The following is a 21143-nucleotide window of genomic DNA, read 5'->3' on the forward strand; positions in this document are numbered from 1 at the left end:
GGTCAGCACAGAGTGAACGAGTGTTACGTGTGATGATTTCTGATTTGGATGTGAAAGCCGTGTACTGGGCAGGATATGTGTCATACGCTGTGGGTTTTGACTTTGTACGCGGTATTTTCTTCCCTGACTGTGTTTTTTTGTTTTGTTTTGTTTTTTGTTGTTGTTGTTTGTGTGTGTGTTTGTTTGTTTGTTTGTTTGTTTTTGTTTTTGTTTGTTGTTTTTTTTGCTTTGCGGTGAATCCCTAACGGACGAGAATGTCACCAGTCTTATTAAAAGTTTATACTTTTCATCACTGAAATCTCTCTCTCTCTCTCTCTCTCTCTCTCTCTCTCTCTCTGTCACACACACACACACACACACACACACACACACACACACACACACACACACACACACACACACACATTCAGAGGCCGGCATTCGTGGACACGGACACGGACACAGACAAACACACACACGCACGCGCGCGCGTCACACAGACACACTCACGGACACAGACTCGGACAGACACACACACACACACACACACACAGAGCACAACACAGTGGCTTTGATTAAAACACCCACCATAACATTGCTTTTTTAATGACTCAGTCGCACAATAAAAATTTGCTTCTTGTATCTCAGCAGTTGCAAACGTGACCAGTTACCTATACACTGATCACACAAAATGTCCAAACAGATGAGCCATCGGCACACCATGGTAGGCCACTATTCCTAACTGATACGAATCAGTGTGGTATAAAGGGCAAATCTGCTTGTCACAGTATTGTAACTGAAGATGTAGGCTTACTGTCTTCTCATGTGATTTGAAACTGACTCGGTCCGTGTTGTCAGTTATGCCGTTATTGTCTTCAACGCCAACTGGTTGGATTCCCATTGTCTGTTTTTTTGTTTTTTTTTTGTTTTTTGTTTTTTTTGTTTTCCCGCTTTTGTTTTGATTCTTCTTCAGTCTTTTATCACGGTGACGTGATCCACAAAAGGAGCAGTCAAGCATAATATACCTTATCGTGATTGTGTTTGGAAGTTTACTGAGTTTGATGCAAAATTCAAAGTAGGCGATGCATTTATTCATTTGTTAACAACTTTCAGTGTGTGTGTGTGTGTGTGTGTGTGTGTTTGCGCGCGTGCCGCGCCGTGCGTACGTGCGTGTGTTTGTGAGATATACTGCGCTTTGCCGGTGTGAGCTGTTGGTTATAATGAATATAAAATTAAATGAAAAAAAGAAAGAAAAAGAAATGAATAAATAAAATGACAAATAGATAAGCAAATAAACAAATAAGTAGATAGATTAATAAACAAACAAATAAATAGATAGATAAATAAATCATAATGAAAAAGTAAATTAAAAAAGAAAAGAAAAAAGAATGAATAGATAAATAAAGTAGTTCGGATGCGAAAGTAAATCGTTTCGACCCCCCGCCACTTCCCCTTCCCCTACCTCCATGCAACCACGCAAACTGAACCCCCCTCCTCCCTGCAAAAGAAAAACAACAACAAACCCTTCCCCCAAAGTGAGCGCGCGCCGGCGCGCGCGTGCGCGCGCGCGCGCGCACACACACACACACACACACACACACACACACACACACACACACACACACACACACTTCTTTATATAACTTAAATATTTAAAGAATAGTTAGCAAAATGAACGGCCCAGTGTTCGTGGCATGCAGACTCGATTTTAGTTTCAGTTCAAGGGGGCGTTGCCTCAAACACATAATGGTCAGTTACCAATGTCAACCGACGTTCGTTAAACTCCTGTGCACAGACGGTCACAAAATGAAAGCCTTTTCCTTCCCATTTCCTTCCCAACACCCACTCGCACACACCCACTCACACACACACACACACACACACACACACACACACACACACACACACACACACACACCGCTTCACCAGTCAACGTTCCATGATATGAGGGAAGCAACCCATGAACATTTAGTTTCAGTAACTATATCATTGCTTCCCTTTATCGGAAGCTGTTTACGCGTCAGGTCACATGACCTAAAGAGGCGGAAGCCATGTTGAATGGTGGGAGAGACCTAGGTGTCAAGTAATTTTCTGCTTACTGTGAATTCGCCACACATGTGGTTCTAAGGATCTACATCATGGCACTAAAGAAGGTGAAGGGAACCTTGGAGCGTGTGCTAGACAAGAATCTGCAGGATCTTGTCCGAGGCATCCGCAACCATAAGGAAAATGAGGTAAACCTGTTCAGCTTTCGCATTCAGTCACTATCTCTTCGCACCTGACTCGCCTGTGTGCTGTTAATTATGTCGTGCTCGTGACTGTCTCATCTTTACGCTTGGACAGTGAGCGATATACTGGTTGAAGGACACCCAGTGAAGTTATTCTGCATTTGTTTCTTAACACATCGGCGTTTTGACCGGCGAGGAAGACCGTGAAATGGCGACAGTATGGAAGGCTAAAGATACCAAATAAAAATAAATATTGGCACATCCTTAAACTTAGAATTCAATTTTTAAGTTGTGTAATGAATTTGCGCACTAGAGAACAACAGCAAAAAGCTAAACAAAACGGAACAAAACCACACGGTAAAATGCATTTTTACATGGATACATTTTTCGACAGTGATCAAAAACTATCAAATCAATACGTACTTTACCATTAATATATTAAATAATTTTTTACTCCCACCCTACGCCAAACCCTTTAAAAAAGAAAAAAAAGAAAAAAAAAAGACAAGAAGAAGAAGAACCATTAGACACTAGCTGCCGTGGTGAAGTGGTTAGCGTTGTGGTCTGACGGCTGGGAGGACGCGGGTTCGAATCCCAGCAGAGGTGGGGTTTTCAGCCTGATGCCGGCTCCTACCTAGAGTTGAGTGTGCTGTGGGCTTAAATGGGGAGACTGGGACCACACAGTCGAGTGTCATCCACTTCAAGAATGCGTCTTTGGGTGTGTTGCTCTAATTACCTGACCAACACAGCAAGTGTCTGTATCTCTCGGGCCTGGTTAATGTCGGGATATCATTATGACAGAAAGCATAGAGTACAGCCTTGTCACGCAGTCCCAAACCAAAATGCACCTACATACCTACATTGACATTGCCATCGTCATCCTCCTCCTTCATCATGATCAGTATAAACAAAACAGTCTCAAAGTCTGTGGCCTTTCATGCCCTGCTCTCATGGTGACCTCAGTTTCGATACCCCTCCACTTCTGGGCTCGGAGTGAGTCCTGTCAGCGTCGTCTGTGTCGGCAGATTCATGGGGGCCTGTTGTTTGAGGGACGTGGTGGTGGTCTCCACTGTGGGAGGGACGCTCACTCAGTCTGGCTCTGCAGCAAATCCATTATTGTCGTGTCGCTTAGTAAGTGGTGTCCTAAGTACGTTGAATCAGAACAGGCACCACTGAACATCACTGAAGTGACTTGGCAGCAGTGCAGGGTCTCCTCTGGTGTGTGGCCTGGCGACCTAGCATTGATGGTTCCTAGCGGACTGCCGACACTGGAACTGTGACGGATGAACCCAGGTGTGGCCTTGTATGGGGGAAATCTAAATGAGTGGCATGGGAGTAATGCCACTGAAACTGTGCAGATGATGGGGCAGCAAAAAAAACAACAAAAAACAAAAACAAAAAAAAACACAAACAAAAAAACACACATTATATTGTGATTATACAAGCTCTGTCATTATCACCAGTGTTCATTCGCTGCATGCAGTGAATTTTTTAGATTAAAATTTTTTTTTTATTTGTAGAATCAGCTGCACAAGTACAGATAATGATAATGAAAATCTAAAAACTGATTTCAAAGAACTTTATATATGTATAAATCATTTTTTTCTTCTGTAATTTTTATTTATATTTGTGTGTGTGACTCACTCAGTCACTGACTGTGATTTTGAGAAAGGAAAGCCAAAAAAATGACAAAACATTGACTTTTCTTTTTTGACTTTTCTTCTTTTTTTTTAAAAAAAAAGGGGAGGGGTTTAGGTATAATTTATAAACTGATTGCTCAGTAGAAAGCACCCGTACACTTTTTAAAGTCAAGTCTTTGATTCTGTTACAGTACTAGTATCACTGACAGGCCTTGTCATGGCATGTGCCACCACATAATTAATTTTTTTTAAGGCCTGTTCTAGTGTTCAGTCTTGTCCTTGTCTTTCACTTGTTTCAGCTTGTTTTTGTAAATGGGTAAAATACAGATTTTTTGGTATGGTATGAATGTGTTAATTACTAATATCACATTCATGCGCACTCTCGCACAGTGACACTCACACTCAATGATACTCACACAATTATGATGCACTGTATATAATATATATTATGTACAGGTAAGTTTACAAGAATGCAACTATACATTATGCACATTCATCAACAAATTAATTATACAGCACAATCGTTTTCACACACACACACACACACACACTGTCACACAGTCACAAACATACACACATTTATATATATGTCTTTATGTGTGATACACATGAATGCAGAGAAAATATATTTATGTACAAGTTTGCAAATATCACATTTTCTCGCTCTAGTCTTCAGAGAGCTGTATGTATTTACTGGCTGTGGTCCCTGTAGTCAACCTTTTTCTGTGTCGCTCAATCCACTTCCCCCACCCTATCCCTCCTCCGTCCACCCAACCCATCCTCCCCTTTAGTTTAATGAGATCTGTCTCAGTCTCCATCTTGCTTGCTCACACTTGATAGCACACACACACACACACACACACACACACACACACACACACACACACACACACACACAATGGCACACACGCACACACAGAGAATGGCACACACACACACACACACACACACACACACACACACACACACACACACACACACATACATACACACACACACACTCGCATAAAGCCAAAAGAGAGAGTACATATATAATCAAATAATGGGAACAGAGATAATGAGTTTTGAGACCATAGCCTTGTATCTTTTTCTTTGTTACACTTATACAGCATTTATGAATATTATAGTGATATTGATATTTTTCATAATTACATTGGCACATACCATTACACATGAATTATGAAAAAAAGGTTAGGCTCACAAAATGATGAATATTTGTTTTGAATGAAAGTTGTTGCTATATTGCATTATAATTTAAAGATAATTCAGTCCAGCTGTACTTTGAAGAAAAACTAAAAAAGCGTTTTTTAAGTGATAGATGGAGTGGATGGAAAGAACTGAAAAAACAAAAAAAATTTCTGTGCTGTTCGTTGCCATTTATCACTTAAATCAAAATAGCATTGGTGTGTCAACAAAATGTGTGATATTTCTTATAATTAACTCACGCAGGATGACCAGATTTCTACCTTTCTTTGACCCATAGAGAACCCGTCTGATGTCCAGTGGCTGTCTGAATGGCCCAGCCTAAGCTTTTGTCATTAGAAATGGGGCATTTTTTGTCTTAATGCACCTCTTCAGTCTCAAAACTATCTGTTAACTATGTTAGCAGCAGTAAAATGGGCACAGTAGCTGAGTGGCTAAAGCGTTGGACTTTTAATCTGAGGGTCCCAGGTATGAATCTCGGTAATGGTGCCTGGTGGGTAAAGGGTGGAGATTTTTACAATCTCCCAGGTCAACTTAAGTGCAGACCTGCTAGTGCCTGAACCCCCTTTGTGTGTATGCGCATGCAGAAAACCAAATACGCACGTTAAAGGTTGTGTATTCCATGTCAGTGTTTGGTGGGTTATGGAGATGTGAAAATACCCAGCATCCATCAACCACGACAGAATCATCAGCATGTTGATGTTTGTCATGTAACGAAAAAAGGAAGAAGAAAATCATGCCACATTCATCTGTTTTGTTTGTACAGAGAGAGTGAAGTGTTTTTCTTGTAATTCAGTATTCTGTATTACTGCACTAGTTTAATTCCTTCCTGATGAAAAGGTTAAAGACATCTTGGAATGAATAGCATTGTAAGTGCATACAGAATGGATAAATTTAAGTTATTACTATTAGTATTACTGTATTAGATAAGATTGCGCATCACAATGTGTTGTGTGTGTGTGAGTGTGTGTACCTTTTCATGGCCAATTGCCATAGATGATTAAACAAAGTTGTCATTGCATTTATTGTGATCTGATTGTGTGCGTGCGTGTGTGTGCGTGTGTGTGTGCGTGCGTGCATGTGTCTAATGTAGCATGTGTGTGGTGTGTGTGTGTGTGTGTATACTGTATTGATCTTATGTTGTCTCCAGTGTAATGAATAATGGAATACTTAGAAATTTTATACAGACAAAAGAAAAGCCATAAGTGGAGTGATGGCCGAGAGGTAACGCGTCCGCCTAGGAAGTGAGAGAATCTGAGCACGCTGGTTCGAATCACGGCTCAGCCGCCGATATTTTCTCCCCCTCCACTAGACCTTGAGTGGTGGTCTGGACGCTAGTCATTCAGATGAGACGATAAACTGAGGTCCCGTGTGCAGCTTGCACTTAGCACACATAAAGAACCCATGGCAACAAAAGGGTTGTCCCTGGCAAAATTCTAGAGGGGGGGGGGGGGGGGGGGAGTGGCACTGCAGTATAGCGACACACTCTCCCTGGGGAGAGCAGCCCAAATTTCACACAGAGAGAGATATCTGTTGTGATAAAAAGAAATACAAATACAAATACCAGTTACAAAATATATAACTGTAACTAGTATTTAGGCTGAACAGATAGATTTCCCAGTGACCTTGACATGAATTTAGGGAAAGTTATTCTGGAACCTCACTGACTTTCGTGAGTCTCAGAGTCTGAGATTTGGATAATTTTATAGACCTCTCAGATTAATTCAGACCCAAAGACAATATATGAAATGTTTTAAAAATGAATTTCAAGAAAAAGAAAAAAAAGAAAAGATCTTCCAGGTTTGAACTGCACAGGTAAACAAGTGAAACAGAGTATTATTATTATTATTGTTATTATTATTATTATCATTCTTCTTCTTATCTTTATTATTATTCTTATTCAAGTTATTGTTATTTATATGAGCGTTTATGCCTGATCTTAAAAATAAGCCCAAGTTGTTTACAAATAGAACACACGTAAATTTATATCAAAAAGGAAAAAGTGAACACAAGATACTAAACATTATTAAAAATTATTTACTCCCCCCACCTGCCCCACGGACACATCCCCCAACACACACAAGCACAGGCGCACGCATGCACACAAGTCGAAGCACACAATCATAAATAGTACACAATCAAAAATACAACCAACAAATTCTGAAACTCAAACTCACAGACTAATACTTAATAGTCATTTCAGTTCATACTGGAAAGGAATGAGCTGTTGAAAATTATTCAGGAGGGGGTAAAGGTGGGTCTTTAGACTGGATTTGAAAGATTGCAGTGAAGATGTGTAACGGAGATGCTGAGGAAGTGGATTCCAAAGAATGGAGGCTTGGTATGAAAAACTGCGTTGGCTATATGTTTTGGTTCTAACAGGGGGGATCCTTAGCAGGGGGTTGTCAGAAGAAGAGCAGAGTTGGCGTGAGGGTATGTAAGAATGAATGAGATCAAAAAGATACTTTTGACCAATTGCCTCAATGGACTTGAAACAATGAGAGATGACATTGTAAATAATTCTTTCTTTTACTGGGAGCTGGTGTAAAGCATGAAGGAGAGGAGAGATGTGAGTCTTGTGACCAAATTTAGAGGAACGAAAGACAAGACAAGCAGCATGGTTCTGGACTTTCTGAAGCCTAGCAATGAGGTAGCTGGGTGAACTGACAAGCAGGGAATTATAGTAATCCAGGCGGGACAGCACAAATACACAAGAGGAGACTTTTGGTTGCATCTTCAGTCAGGAGTGCCCCTCTGAAAACAGTGGTCTTGGGGTTGTATTTTTTAAAACTACTAAAACTAGTAAAAGAACACAAGCCAGGGCAGGGTGGACCGTAAATTTTGACTGGGTCAGAAAGGTATGATGGTGCAGAACCATTCAGTGAATTAAACATATAGAGAGATAATGTGTGTTGGTGAGTGTTACTTCTTGGGCAAAAATAGATTACAAACATTGATACAGACAGCATTAGCTGATTAAGCATACAGAGTTGCTCTTTACTAGTCTTATTTAAAGTTTTAAACTTTTATATTGGAAACTAGTTTAGTAGTTAATAAGCCTAAGTGGTTATGTGAGAAGTGCTTGATTTATCCAAAGTATATCTGAAACCAGTAAAACTAAAAGTAAAAGGGCAGAAAGATGAGTGAGAGTAAAATGAATTAGGAAGAATAGAAATTAGCATGGGACTTAATCAATTTATGCTAATGTATACATGATGTCTGTCAGCTAATCAGTAATCAAATGTTAATGTATAATTTATAATGTCTGTCAACTATAAAGGAAAGAGCCTGGGGGCGTGAGTGTGTGGTAGGAGGGATGATCTCAAGCTACAGGATGGAGATCAGTTAAAACTTGTACTTTGTTCCTTGCTCCTCTTTTTGCACATAATGCTACTATTGTAACATAGTTATAGTAAATGTTACATTGTTAGAGTTGCTAATGGATGTGAGCAGTTTCTGTAAATGATTAGATCGATATCAGTAACTATTATTCTCATAATTCTGATCTCACAAGCTGATTTGATCATTTATTACCAGTGTGCTTCACACAGTGTCATACTGGATTGTTTTGTTCACTTTCCAGCCAGTGCTGGTATCTTTATTTAACCCCATATACTGTGATGTGGGGGTACATGCTAAAAAGGTGAAAATGATGGTACTTGACTAGTATTTTGTAGTAGTAAGCGTCTGTCAATCAGGGTCGATCATAGGTGAACATCATGTTCATCTTGGCTATCTGCTCGTCTGGAGCAGCATTGCTTATGGCTGTAGAAACCAATGTGGGAATGACAGTCTCTGTCACAAGGGTTGCACCTGTATGTCGTATCTTGTCTGCTGGAGCTGTTGTGCTCTTTTATGCGTGCTTTCTTGTCTGCTGCTGCATTCAACAGTTTCTCTTCCCCTGTTGTGAGGTGTTAGTTATGGGTACTTCTCCACCTTCATCTGCGAGATCCTTCCAGGACGAGGTGTCCATGTCGAGCACCTTCATGTGTCTCTTGCAGATGTCCATATAGCACAGCTGTGGGCGGCCACTGGTTCTTTTCCCAGATGTCAGCTCACCATATCGAAGGTCTTTGGGGATGCGGCCATCCTCCATGCAGCAGACATGGCCCAGCCAGTGCAGTCTGAACAAAGTGAACATGCTGGGAAGGTCGGCGTGGGACAGGATGTTGGTTTTGGACAATCTTTCTTGCCAGGGTATGCCTAGAATACAGCAGATGCTTTTCAAATGGAAGGTGTAGAGCCATCTCTCCTGCCTGGCATATGCGGTCTATCACTCTGTCTCGCCGCTGTACATTAGTCATCAGTGTGCTGATGATGCAGGCATTGTATACTGCCATCTTTGTCTTCAATGTCAGCTTCTGGTTTGTCCGCACTCGGTTTGTGAGGCCAGCAAGTGTTGCAGCTGCCTTCCCTAGTATTTTATATAATTTTGATATTTATAAAAACAGTCTGTACTTTTTCAGCTGTACTCAATACTGAATCAGATGTGTAAATGTGGTTGACCATCAAAACTGTACACTGTTGTCCAACGATAAATTCTGTAGGTCCTGTATTGAGTTATTCAGAAAGAAGAAGAAACCACCTTTTTATTGTCAGTAGAACTAGACAAGAAGTTTGCTTAATTGACCAACTGACAGTGGGTTTCTTTCTGTTGTTTGTGATGTCCTGACAATTCTTAATTAGAATAGAGGTGACCCATGGCTTAACTGTACAAATGCTGAAACATCTAGTGATATACATTGTTGATAATAGCTGGTTGTAAAAATGAACGAGAAGCAGACAGCCTGAGAAGTATTACTTTGCAATTGTCACATGCTGCCAGTCTAGGAAAGAGTGCACACATGTAAATGATGTATAATATGTCTTGTTTGATTAAGAAAAGAATAAAAAAAATAAAGATGATAAGGCATTACAGTGAAAGATGATGCAGTTTGAAACAATACTACAAACTTATAAATTGTTTGTATTCATTGTGATGTAATAATAATAATAATGTGAATATAATACGATATAATTACTGTAAAATACAGTATTGTACAGAACATAACTCACATTGCAGCAGGATAGCAGCACAGACTTTCACATTGCAGAGAGCAGTACAGCTACAAAGCAGTATAAACTCAGCACAAAGTGATGCAGTGCATTGCAATAGTTCTGTGATACAGTAATTTCTTTTATTGAGCTGAGCCAGAAAGGGTTAACCTGCCCATAAAGTGGATGTATAGCAGTATAGAGAAGCCAGTAAATTCAGCCCCCCCCCCCCCCCCCCCCCCTGCGTCCTCCACCCCCATCCCCTCCCCGACCTCCATTGCACCAGGTGTTTTACACTGTCTGCCTGCCCACTGACATGACGCCTATGCCAAGCAGATGGTGCACAGGACTGTCAAGAGTGTCATTATTTATCAAATACCAGCTGCCACTCCTGGGACCGCAGTCTTAAACACAAGGAACAAAAATAACTTAACGGCTCTGCAGCATGTGTGCCCAGGTTCTCTTTCACAGTTTCAGTTGGGGCCTGCAATCATGGGGTTAGTGTGGATCGATGTAGTTGAATAAGTTGAGGGGAAGAGACATTTACTGGGATCCATGGGCAAGTGACTGGGGGCATGATATGCACACTCATGCACTACAGAGGACTGATTATGCGGGTGCACGTAGGTTTGCCAGTAGGCTCGCTTCCCTTGCTCCTGACACTCCATGATCCATCCAGTGATGCTGTTTTATTGCTAATGAATAAATAAGTAAATTTTAAAAAATAAAGACGGGAATGACAGACTTCTGGTGTAATTGTTAAAAATTCTACATGTACACAGCAGACAACTCTTTCTCTTTCTTAAACACACATGCGCACACAGACACACACACACACACACAAACACACACACACATACACACACACACACACACATATACACACGTGTATGTATGTGCATGCGCGCGGGGGCACACATACGCACAGTATGCATGCAAGTGTGAAGATACTTTTAAAATTAATCATTGTTAATGCATCACTCTGTAAGTCTGTCAGGTTTAATTAAGTCAGAATATTAATCACCTAACTGTCCACCTGTCTATATATTTTTTTTTTATATAGATTCTTCCTATGATGGAAATTGAATAGGCAAGCTGTCTGATTCAGTCAATTAATTGGTTGTAAATTAACCGCTCATTGATTACTTACTTTACTATGCAACATTTGAAACAAGTGCTGTGACAATGATATATATATATATATATATATATATATATATATATTAATTACAGTCAAAATATCATGCATGTTTCTCTTTTGACCAGTTTCTGCGCTGAATATTTTTTATACTTTGAGGAAAAACAGCAGACCTTTGTACACAATATTGATGTACCAATAAAGGATTGATTATATTATTGGAACAATTTATCAAATTATAATTTAAATTAATAATTAATAATTTAATACAAATACATACTGGTATTCACACTTTTGTAATTGTTATCAAAATGTAATATAACATAAAACTCTCAAGCGTCGTTTCCTTGCAAGAAGTGGTCATCCTGGCAAAAGCTTCCAGCACTAAAGAATCTTTATCATGTTATGAGAAAAGTTGTTTAACTTGAACCAGTTTAAGAAAGAGTTTTCTGTCATGTCATTTAAAAAAAAAATAGAATAACGTCTAGACAATGCTTTTCAGAGGTGCATTGCTGGCCTGGTGTGATACTTTTCTTTTTTAAAATTGAAAATTGTTGAATGTACAAAATATCTGCTTGTGCGTATGCATATGTATACTGTGTATGTGTGTGTGTGTGTGTGTGTGCATGGGTGCACTTGTACAGGGTGTTATTGATTTGCATGTTAGGAAGGGGAGGGGATGTGGCAGTTTGTCTATTGTCTCTGTGCATTATATGCAAAGTAGAGGAAAGCAAAAAAAAAAAGTTAAAAAAAAAGAAAAAAAGAAATTGTGTAATGTAATCTTTTATTTGCAGGCCAAGTACATTGCAGAGTGCATGGATGAGATCAAGCAGGAGCTGAAGCAGGATAACCTTGCCATCAAAGCCAATGCTGTCAACAAACTGGCTTATGTATGTGTCTTTTAAAACTTTTCCTATAGAGTAATATCACTGTAAGTTATTTATGTTTGCTCTTCTCAAGTCTTAAAATTATATATTTTTTGAAAAGGCGCTATTTTATTTGTCTTGGTTTTGTTGTTTTTCAAATTGTGTCTTGTAATTTTGGAACTTTAAAGTAAAACTAAAAGACTATTATTTAACCAGGAATTTGAAATGAAAGCTGTCTGGGGTTCACAGTTATTTTGTGCTTTTCACTATTTCAGGTTGTTTTTGTGTGACTTCTGCCATCCTGGGGAAAAAATCCCAAATAAAAATAGAAGACCACCTGACTCTCACTTCTCATTCCTTTTTGTGTCTCACATTTATGCAAGCTCAATAACATGCACATATAAATGATGTACATACATCCTTGTAAAGCTAAAAATTTAACAAGGTTTTAGTTCTGAGAAAGTGGTGCAAATGGGCAAGTCAACTTTATTACTCATGGGTTTTGTTTATTCATTTATATTAGATAAATTACACAAATTACAATGTATAGATCATTGTAATGTTACTTCACTGAATTTTTTTCAGTTACAAATGCTTGGCTATGATATCAGTTGGGCCGCATTCAACATTATTGAGGTGATGAGTTCTACGAAGTTCACCTTCAAGGTAAGCTGACAACATGTTTCTTCAAAATCTAATGTCAAAACAAAACAAAACAAAACCAGACATATCAGTTGGAAGTCAAACCCCTGTGTTCTCCAACATGTATACATGTATACAAATATTGCCAGCAGTTTGTGAATGTGATGTTAAATGATGGAAGCAGACAGGAGGTTGATCGTGTTATTCGCAGGTGTGTAAACCAGCTCAGCTTTACACTACAGTCCATCTGTACACAGCTTGCTTCTGTATCAGTTTAATTAATCAGCAGTGAGTGGCACTGGCAACAGACAGTGTAATGAACCTGAATGATTTGGGTGCCAGTGACAGAAGGTTGCAGAACATGGCACTGTGCCATGGAACATACTGGAAGGGCAGACAGTGAGGTGGTTGGTAAACCAGTAATAATTCATGAGAGTGGTTTTTGCATTGCGTAGCAATAGGTATTGATGGGTGAGGAAAGGAGCAGATGGTGTGATGGTGATGGTGTGTTTGTGTCACAGGCACTGGAAGGGTGGGGGTAGGGGTGAGAGGTTGAGGTGGGGGTTGGGGGGTGGCATTGAGGAGACAGATAGAAATAGGAAGCCCTTCATGATTAGCAGAGGCATGGGGATGAGTGTGGATATCTTTAACTAGTTTAAAACTGGAACTGCTTATTGTTTGAAATAAGATTTAAAGTTTCCCTTGTGCAGGTCATTTTTCTTTTTGCCTTCGGCTCTCTGTGTGAAGCTTTTGCTCACATTACAGATACACAGTCACCATACACACACACGTGCGTGCATACACACACAGACACATACACACACACCACACACACAGCTACCATGTTCACTCATGTATGAGTGGGCTTTTACTTGTTTTTGCCCATTACCATTTTCGCCCCACCATGTAGACAGCCATAGTCTGTTTTCTGGGGTGTGCATGCTGGGTATGTTGTTATTTCCATAATTCACTGAACACTGACATTAATTATAAGTCTGCACATATGTTGACCAGGGAGATCAGATAAACCTCATCGCCCCACCATGTAGACAGCCATAGTCTGTTTTCTGGGGTGTGCATGCTGGGTATGTTTCCATAATTCACTGAACACTGACATTAATATAAGTCTGCACATATGTTGACCAGGGAGATCAGATAAACCTCCCCCCTTTTAAAACCCACCAGGTATGCTGCCACACCTGTTGATGAGATAACCTTTTGATAATGAACAAATAATGTCTCTTTCCCTTTTTTGTTTGCTGCTTCCACTGTGGAGAGTCTTCCTCTCCTCCTCCCCTCTTTTTTTGTTTGTTTTTTTGAGCTGCCTGTCTTTTGGTACGTCAGTGGCATGGCCCCCACACAGCTTATCCGGAACCCTCTGAATACATCCACAGGCAGACTTGCTCTGGCAAGGTCCACAGAACCATCTTATGATCAAAACAAGTCCCTGTGAGGCCACACAGGAGTCTTTTGGGCTTGCTATGGCTGTGTCACTTTGATGGTGCTCAGTGGTGCCATGTTCTGATTCATTGACACCACCTTCTAATTCAGCATTATACTAACCACAAGCGCGTTGGGTTGCGCTGCTGGTCAGGCATCTGCTTGGCAGATGTGGTGTAGCGTATATGGATTTGACGGAACACAGTGACGCCTCCTTCAGCTACTGATACTGATACTAACCACAATGATTGCTTAGTCATGGAAATGATCTGAACGCCAACTTCTAACTTGGTGCCATACTCAGTCTGCAATAATTGCTCAGTCATGGAGGCTGTTCACCACTACACCCCATGTAGGTCCCACAGCAATCTGCTGAAAGCTGAAGACCTTGACACAAGCTCACCATGCTTTGCATGCAGGCAGTGGGAATGGAGAGGAGGAAACTGAAACTTGACATCATCATAAGGCTGGGGCGTGAAAGGCCACAGAATTTCCTCTTCCAGGCGTTTCCTTGTTTCTGAGGAAACGCATTCTGTCTCCTTATGTACCACCACTTCTCTGTTCATTCGTTCTCTCTCTTGCTGTCTTTGGAGGGAGGTTGCAGTATGGGTAAGATGCTTGTCTGCCCATGAGGGTCTGGGTTTGAATCCTGGTCTCTCCCTTTCTGCTGAGTTGGACTGGAAAATCAAACTGTCTAATATTTGCATGAGATGATGAAGGATAAACCGAGGTGTGCAGCACACTCTTGGCGTACTGAAAAAGAACCCATAGCAAGAAAAAAAAAAAAAAATCATGCACTCAAGGCTGGACCAGCGCATTTGGTTATGCTGATGGTCAGGCATTTGCTCAGCCGATGGTGTTGAGCATACACATTTTCCAAATGCAGTGGTGCCTCTTTGAGAAACTGAAACTGAAACTGTCTTTGCTTGAATCCCTTTTGATTATTCTTTGTTGCACTTCTTGTTCTTCTTTTCTCTTTAACAAAGAGAAATTAGGAGTATTTTTTTTCTTTCTTTATATTGGCAGTTTGGTATTTCTTAAGAAAGAATCAACAAAGAAAAAAGAAAAAAAAACAACTTTCATTCGGTGGCAAAAGGAATTAGTGACACTGACAGTTGCAAAGCAGACTTTTAGCCTCCAACCTTAGTAATTGTTTTCCTTTGACCTGGCTCAAGGTAATTCACTAATTGTTTATCAGAATTTTTTTTAGATACCAAAAGTTCTGTAAGTTACATTCCTTTTTGTAGACATGCTTAATATGATTTACATTTTGATGTCACGTAAACAAGGTAATGATCGCATGTCTTGTCTTGTTACAATTGCTCAAAAGTTTGATAGATATTTAAACACCAGAAGTATCTTTTATGTGTTGGATAAGAAACTAAAAAGTAAAAAAAAAAAAAAAACCAACAAAAAAAACCCAACAGAAAACCCCCCAAAAAACCCCCAACCCATTATTATTCCATCCTCAGCATAAATGATAAATCATTACTCAATACTGGTATATTATCAGAACAATGTCCCATTGTGCTGGATCCTACTTTGACTGCAAACACTTTATAAGCATGTGTTTATGGTTCGGGGAGGGGATGGATTTTGGGTGCCTACAAGTGCAACAGTTACTCATTTGTTTTGTTTTGTTTTGTTCTGCAGCTGGTGTTTGGCCAGTGAATTTTAACTAACAGTAAATCTTTATGTTTTTGTGGCATCAGCGGGTGGGCTACCTAGCAGCATCACAATGTTTTCACGATGGCACAGACGTACTGATGTTGACAACCAATATGATCCGAAAGGTATGTTTTTTTAGATATTTTTATTTTATTTTTTGGTTTGATATAGGTTTGTGATGACTGAGGATGTGTCTTGTTATCTTTCCCAGTTTGTGGCCCCTTGTTGTATCAGTCTGCATGGTGCTGTTTGTTGTGTTAGTTTTTTTTCGGAAGAAGCACTGTCGGTGTTAGTCGTGCAGAATGCAAGTTGTCAGCACTGTTGCTGTTCAGTTTTTGTTGTTGCTTGTTGTCAGTTGGTACTCTTGGGGGATGGGCGGAGATGAGTGAGTGACTTTGTTGTGATGATTGGAAGGAACTAGTTGGTTGTCATTTTGCTGAAGACTGACATTGTGGGAAGTTTTCAAAGTGCACACCAATGCCTTAAAAAAGTTTATGAAGATACTGATGATCATAAGAGGGCTCATAAAATAAAGGAAAAAGAAAGGGGGGAAAAAAAGAGAAAACAAAAGTAAGGATTAATTTTCCTGAAATTTCTCCTGTTTTTCACTTTATGTTTAACCCGTGTGTGTGTTTGTGTTGTTTTTTTCCTTTTCTTTCTTTTAAAAAGAAAAAGGTTTATTTTATATTGCTATTTATATAATACCTTTTTGATGTATTACTTTCAGTGCAGTGGATTATAGTATATTGATTTTTTTCTTTAACAGATTTTCATCTTTTAGTACTAATTTTAACATATTGCTTGCATCTTTATCAGTCACTTTCACACAAGACATAATTTGTTTTCAGTGTACATGTGTTTTAATTTGGCTTTTTTGTTGTTTTTTGGTTGAGTATTTAAGTGTTTATTCTTTTGAAGCATGCTAGTTTATTGCATAAACAGTATTTGTCATTTTTATGGTAATGTGTGAAATAATGATGAAAACGTAATGGTTTGATATTGTTAATGTGTTATAGTGCTTCTGAACTTAAGTTCTAAAAACACAACATTATTTAATAACAGTTATTTTGCCTGCTGAAATCCTGTTGTTTTTTGTTGTGTTTTTTATGTGTATGTGTGTGTGTGTATGGACTTTCAATCCGTTCAGGCATTTGAAACCGTATGGTTTTATTGTTTGGAGGCACTTCTGACTTGCCTTTATAAGAAACTTCTTCGTTCATGGGCCGCGACTCCCACATTCACTCATATGTTCGTGAGTGGGCTTTTATGTGTATGACCCTTTTTACCCCGCCATGTAGGCAGCCATACTCCATTTTCTGGGGTTGTAAGAAACAAAATACTAGATTAAAAAAAAAATTAGTCATTTACCAGATATCACACATGATCATGTAATTCCTGTGACAAAGACTGCACAAGTGAAACTGCCAGAACACTCGTTAGCAAAATGAAAGAAATTCTCAACGTCAACACAGCCTCCTAAGCTGCAATGGGAGAACATTGGAAAAACACGGTCAAGAATGTTGTTAAAAAACATCGAGATCTTGACCAAAGAGACCAAAGGTCTAGAAGGGTTTTGTTGTATGAGCGAGAATAGCATCTCTAAGTTGCCTTTAAAAAGTTTTTACATTAACTTAAGAATGAAGATTTTTCATTAGTCTTTTAACTCTGTGCTAATTCAAAGGCTTAGAGAAATTCTTAACACAAAGCCAACTTGGCACTGCTAAGATTGTTAGCGTTGCTAGGATCACTTGGTAATCCCATTGAAGAGAGGAATCTGGGAAATTGTACAATACATGTGGAGCAGTATTTAAATCAGGTGGAGCCGGATGAAGGTCTGGCTTCAAGATGTAAGAATCCTTTGGCTCTATTTGCCTTAGGAGCCTCATACAGTGACCATGAGCTTCTCTTCAGCACAAAAATTAGGGGAAGGGGAAGGGGGGTCGGGATTTCAGCAGGTAAAATAATGTTGATAGATACCAGATTTTAGGAAACATTTATTCTGCTTGTTGTGTTTTTCAGTTTGAATTTATTTCTAAAACGTAATTATAATATTTTGAAATATTTTTGAAACAGTGATATTCTAATACTGATAGTAAAGTGACATTTAAACATTCATTTTTATCCTCCATTATCATCATGTGAAATTATGTTGAATCTAGCTTGGGCATCTATGTGTGTGTGAGGGTTGGGGGTGGGAAGGGGGTTGAGAGACTGAATGCTTTTTGCTTAACCCATTGTGGGGTTACTGTTATTGTATATTGCTTGCAGCTGATTGATCATGTCAGGTTGTAGTTTGACATGTGTTGATTGAATATTCTTTTTTTTTGTTTGTGTGGTACATGTTTATCGTGTGCAGAGTACTGGACCTCTTTCCATAAATGTGCACTGTTCATACTTGATATAGTTTTACATAGTATGCACACTCGGAAAGTAGAAGGCATCAGAAACCTGTCATTTGTTGAAGTTGCTTGGAGATTTCAGTGTCTGTCAATCTGTCTGTCTTGCTGTCAGTCCCTGTTTCTGTCTTTCAGTTTCACCTTAGAAATATATATATATATATATAAACATGATTCACATTTTTTATTTTATTTTATAGATCATTACTGATATGTGTGTGTGTGTGTGTGTGTGTACATACATACATATATATATATATATATATATGTTTCTGATTTCTGTTTTCTTACCCACTCTGTCCAGTCCCATTTCTTCAGTCAACCACTGTATTGTATTCCCATGAATAGCTTTCACATTGTGTATTTTGTATGTATTCATACATACTGTGTATATATATGTATATAAAATGACTATATTGTGTTTGTTGTCTGTTATGTCTTTCTGTCCCTAAAGGAGTTTGTCAATTCAGTAAGTTTGCCTGGCTTGTGAATGGTGGATGTGTTATTATATGTCAGTAGACTTCGTACATTTGGGAGCTTGAGACCTTTTTTTTTCTGGACGTCCTTACACACATTATTTTCAAGTGCATGGCCAGAGGGGGGATGACCGTTAAGACAGGGGTCTTTGCTCAGCTGTTCCCTTTTCTGCTCCTCCCAGCCACCACCACCTACCCCCCCTTCTCTTGCTTTGACCGTCTTTTTGAGTTGAGAATGCCAGTTAGTGGTCTTTTGTCAATAATCCATTTTTGCTCCCCCCCCATTAACATTTACTCTCGTTTATTTCAAACTGTGTGCTGATTCTTTGATTGATTTGGTTTGCTTTTGATATTTTGCTCTGTAAGAGCCATGACAGAGTCACTTATCATGAATCAATGAAACGGGGATTTTTTTAATTTTTTTAATTCATCATTGACTTGTGTTTGTGCCTAAGTTTCAGTGAGATCAGTTGTGTTCAGTCTGTGAAGGTCTAGCACTGACTGTGAAAAACATGTTTTATTTCAATTTTTATGTTTGTTGTGTTATGGTGTTGGGAGGGTTCAGTTGAGAAGCTTAAAACTGATCTGCAAATAATGTAACTAAAGCACTCCCCCATCACCCACCCCCCTCATCACCCCCCTAAAAAACAACAAAACAACAACAATGTGTGTGTGCGTGTGTGTGTGCGTGTGCGTGTGTGTGTGTGTGTGTGTGTGTGCGCACATATATGCATGCATATGTGTGTGTGTGAGACAGAAAAGGGCGAGGGGGTGAGAGAGGGAGAGAGCAAAGTTAAAAAAAAAATATATATATATATTTTATTTTATTTACACCCCTCTGTTCATTTTATACGGAAAAAGACATGTCTGTTGTTCATATATATCCACTTAGCCTTTCAAACGATTTGACCCTACAACTTGATCAAGAATGCTATGCTTAGTGGCTTACGTATGTATGGAGAAAGAAAGGAAATCAGAAGAAAAGAAACTTGGGTGTACAGACATATTTGAACATATGATTCCATTGGTGCTTCTTAACTTTCTGTGGGACACTCTTACTGGTGTTTAAGTGATAAATGCTGACTTAGATTTACATAATAGAAATTGATAATTGCTAGTTTGTGCGTGTTTTTCTCTTTTGTGGGGATTTTTAGTTTGGGCTGGTTTTCTTTTTAATTTGGTGTTATTATTTCTCTCCACCCCCCCATCCCCCCTCCCTCGTTATCATACTTTGACATATTTTTTTTATTTACTGTGGTGCTCATGCAAATGATAGTTTCCTCATATTCATTATATAGCTTTTTATGAGTTATAATGAACATTTCACAATACAATTCTTATTTTTGAGGCAAGTATAATAAAATTGTAGGTTTGAGGTGGGGTTTGGTGTATGTGGAGTGTGATGCACGAAGGGGGTGAGTGTGAGCATATGGATACATATATATATATATATTATTTTGATATTATGTACTTATGCAGGGTCCACAGACAGTTAAGGACCACATGGGAACTTGCACAGTTTTGTTCTTGGGGGGCATGCTGAAATTATGATGATGCTGATTTGGCAAACAGCGGTGTGTGCAGCCAATTTGATGTCCTCTCTTTGGTGCATTTCTGTTTGTTTGTTTTTTAATGCAAACCCACAGTTTTTGTTTATTGACCACTGATCAACTGTCAAATTTTGGCTGTACAGCTTAGCATTTGTATTGCAGTGAAGTCAGGTGACTCCTGATGTGGTCCTTCGCTTTTTGTGGTGTCTGTTTATGGGTCTGGCAGGACAGCCAACGGTTTGGTATTTGTAGTAAGGTCAGATGACTGTTATCCCAGTATATATTGTAACATTACTATATTAGAGGGCATATATGTATACGTATATGCACAGACAGACTAGAGAAGATGTTTCTGTCTGTGGGTCTCGTGTGCATTTGCTTGGTGGGTTGATGGTTGGGAGAAAGAGGAGAGAGAGAGAGAGAGAGAGAGAGAGAGAGAGACTTAGTTTGTAAACATCTTCTAAATGTATCTCATTCAGTTTGTGGTAGTGGAAAGTTTGCCAGTAAAAATCAGTGAACCTTTTCACTGTTTTCAGTTTAGCCGTTTTGCCATCAGTTTTTGCATGTTATCTTCACTTTAATAACTTTAGACTCTCCACATCAGTGTAACTGTAAGCACATACACTTGATCAGTACTGAAATCAAAGAAAGCTTTACAGATATGTTATGTTGAAAGTGATTTACAGTACATTCAGATAATATTTCCCCAGTTCAGTTCTTCGGCAATCGAAGATAAATCAGTTGAAAACAAGAACACCCTTTCTGAATCAATAAGAAAAAAGAAAAGAAGAAAGAAATATAAAAGAAGAAAATTTCTTTGTGGGACAAATATATTTTATTGTCAACAACAAGTGAATGAGGCATGCTTGATTTTTTCTTCTTA

General features: G+C 39.0%; 1 protein-coding gene across 3 annotated transcripts in view; it reads left to right on the forward strand.

Annotated features, from left to right (window-relative positions):
• Positions 1–2004: 2004 nt before the first annotated feature.
• LOC143279731 (AP-3 complex subunit delta-1-like) overlaps positions 2005–21143 on the forward strand; it is a 66027-nt gene continuing 46888 nt past the window's right edge. For 2 of the 3 annotated variants that reach the window (XM_076583853.1, XM_076583855.1), the window contains exons 1-5: positions 2005–2213; positions 12017–12112; positions 12674–12754; positions 15883–15963; positions 18689–18703. In XM_076583853.1, the coding sequence (XP_076439968.1) occupies positions 2118–2213; positions 12017–12112; positions 12674–12754; positions 15883–15963; positions 18689–18703 (369 nt within the window). In that variant the 5' untranslated portion in view covers positions 2005–2117. The remainder of the gene's footprint in view (positions 2214–12016; positions 12113–12673; positions 12755–15882; positions 15964–18688; positions 18704–21143) is intronic. The other variant, XM_076583854.1, reaches the window with a different exon arrangement.

Source organism: Babylonia areolata, chromosome 3, assembly GCF_041734735.1.
Source record: "Babylonia areolata isolate BAREFJ2019XMU chromosome 3, ASM4173473v1, whole genome shotgun sequence".
Taxonomy (NCBI): domain Eukaryota; kingdom Metazoa; phylum Mollusca; class Gastropoda; order Neogastropoda; family Buccinidae; genus Babylonia; species Babylonia areolata.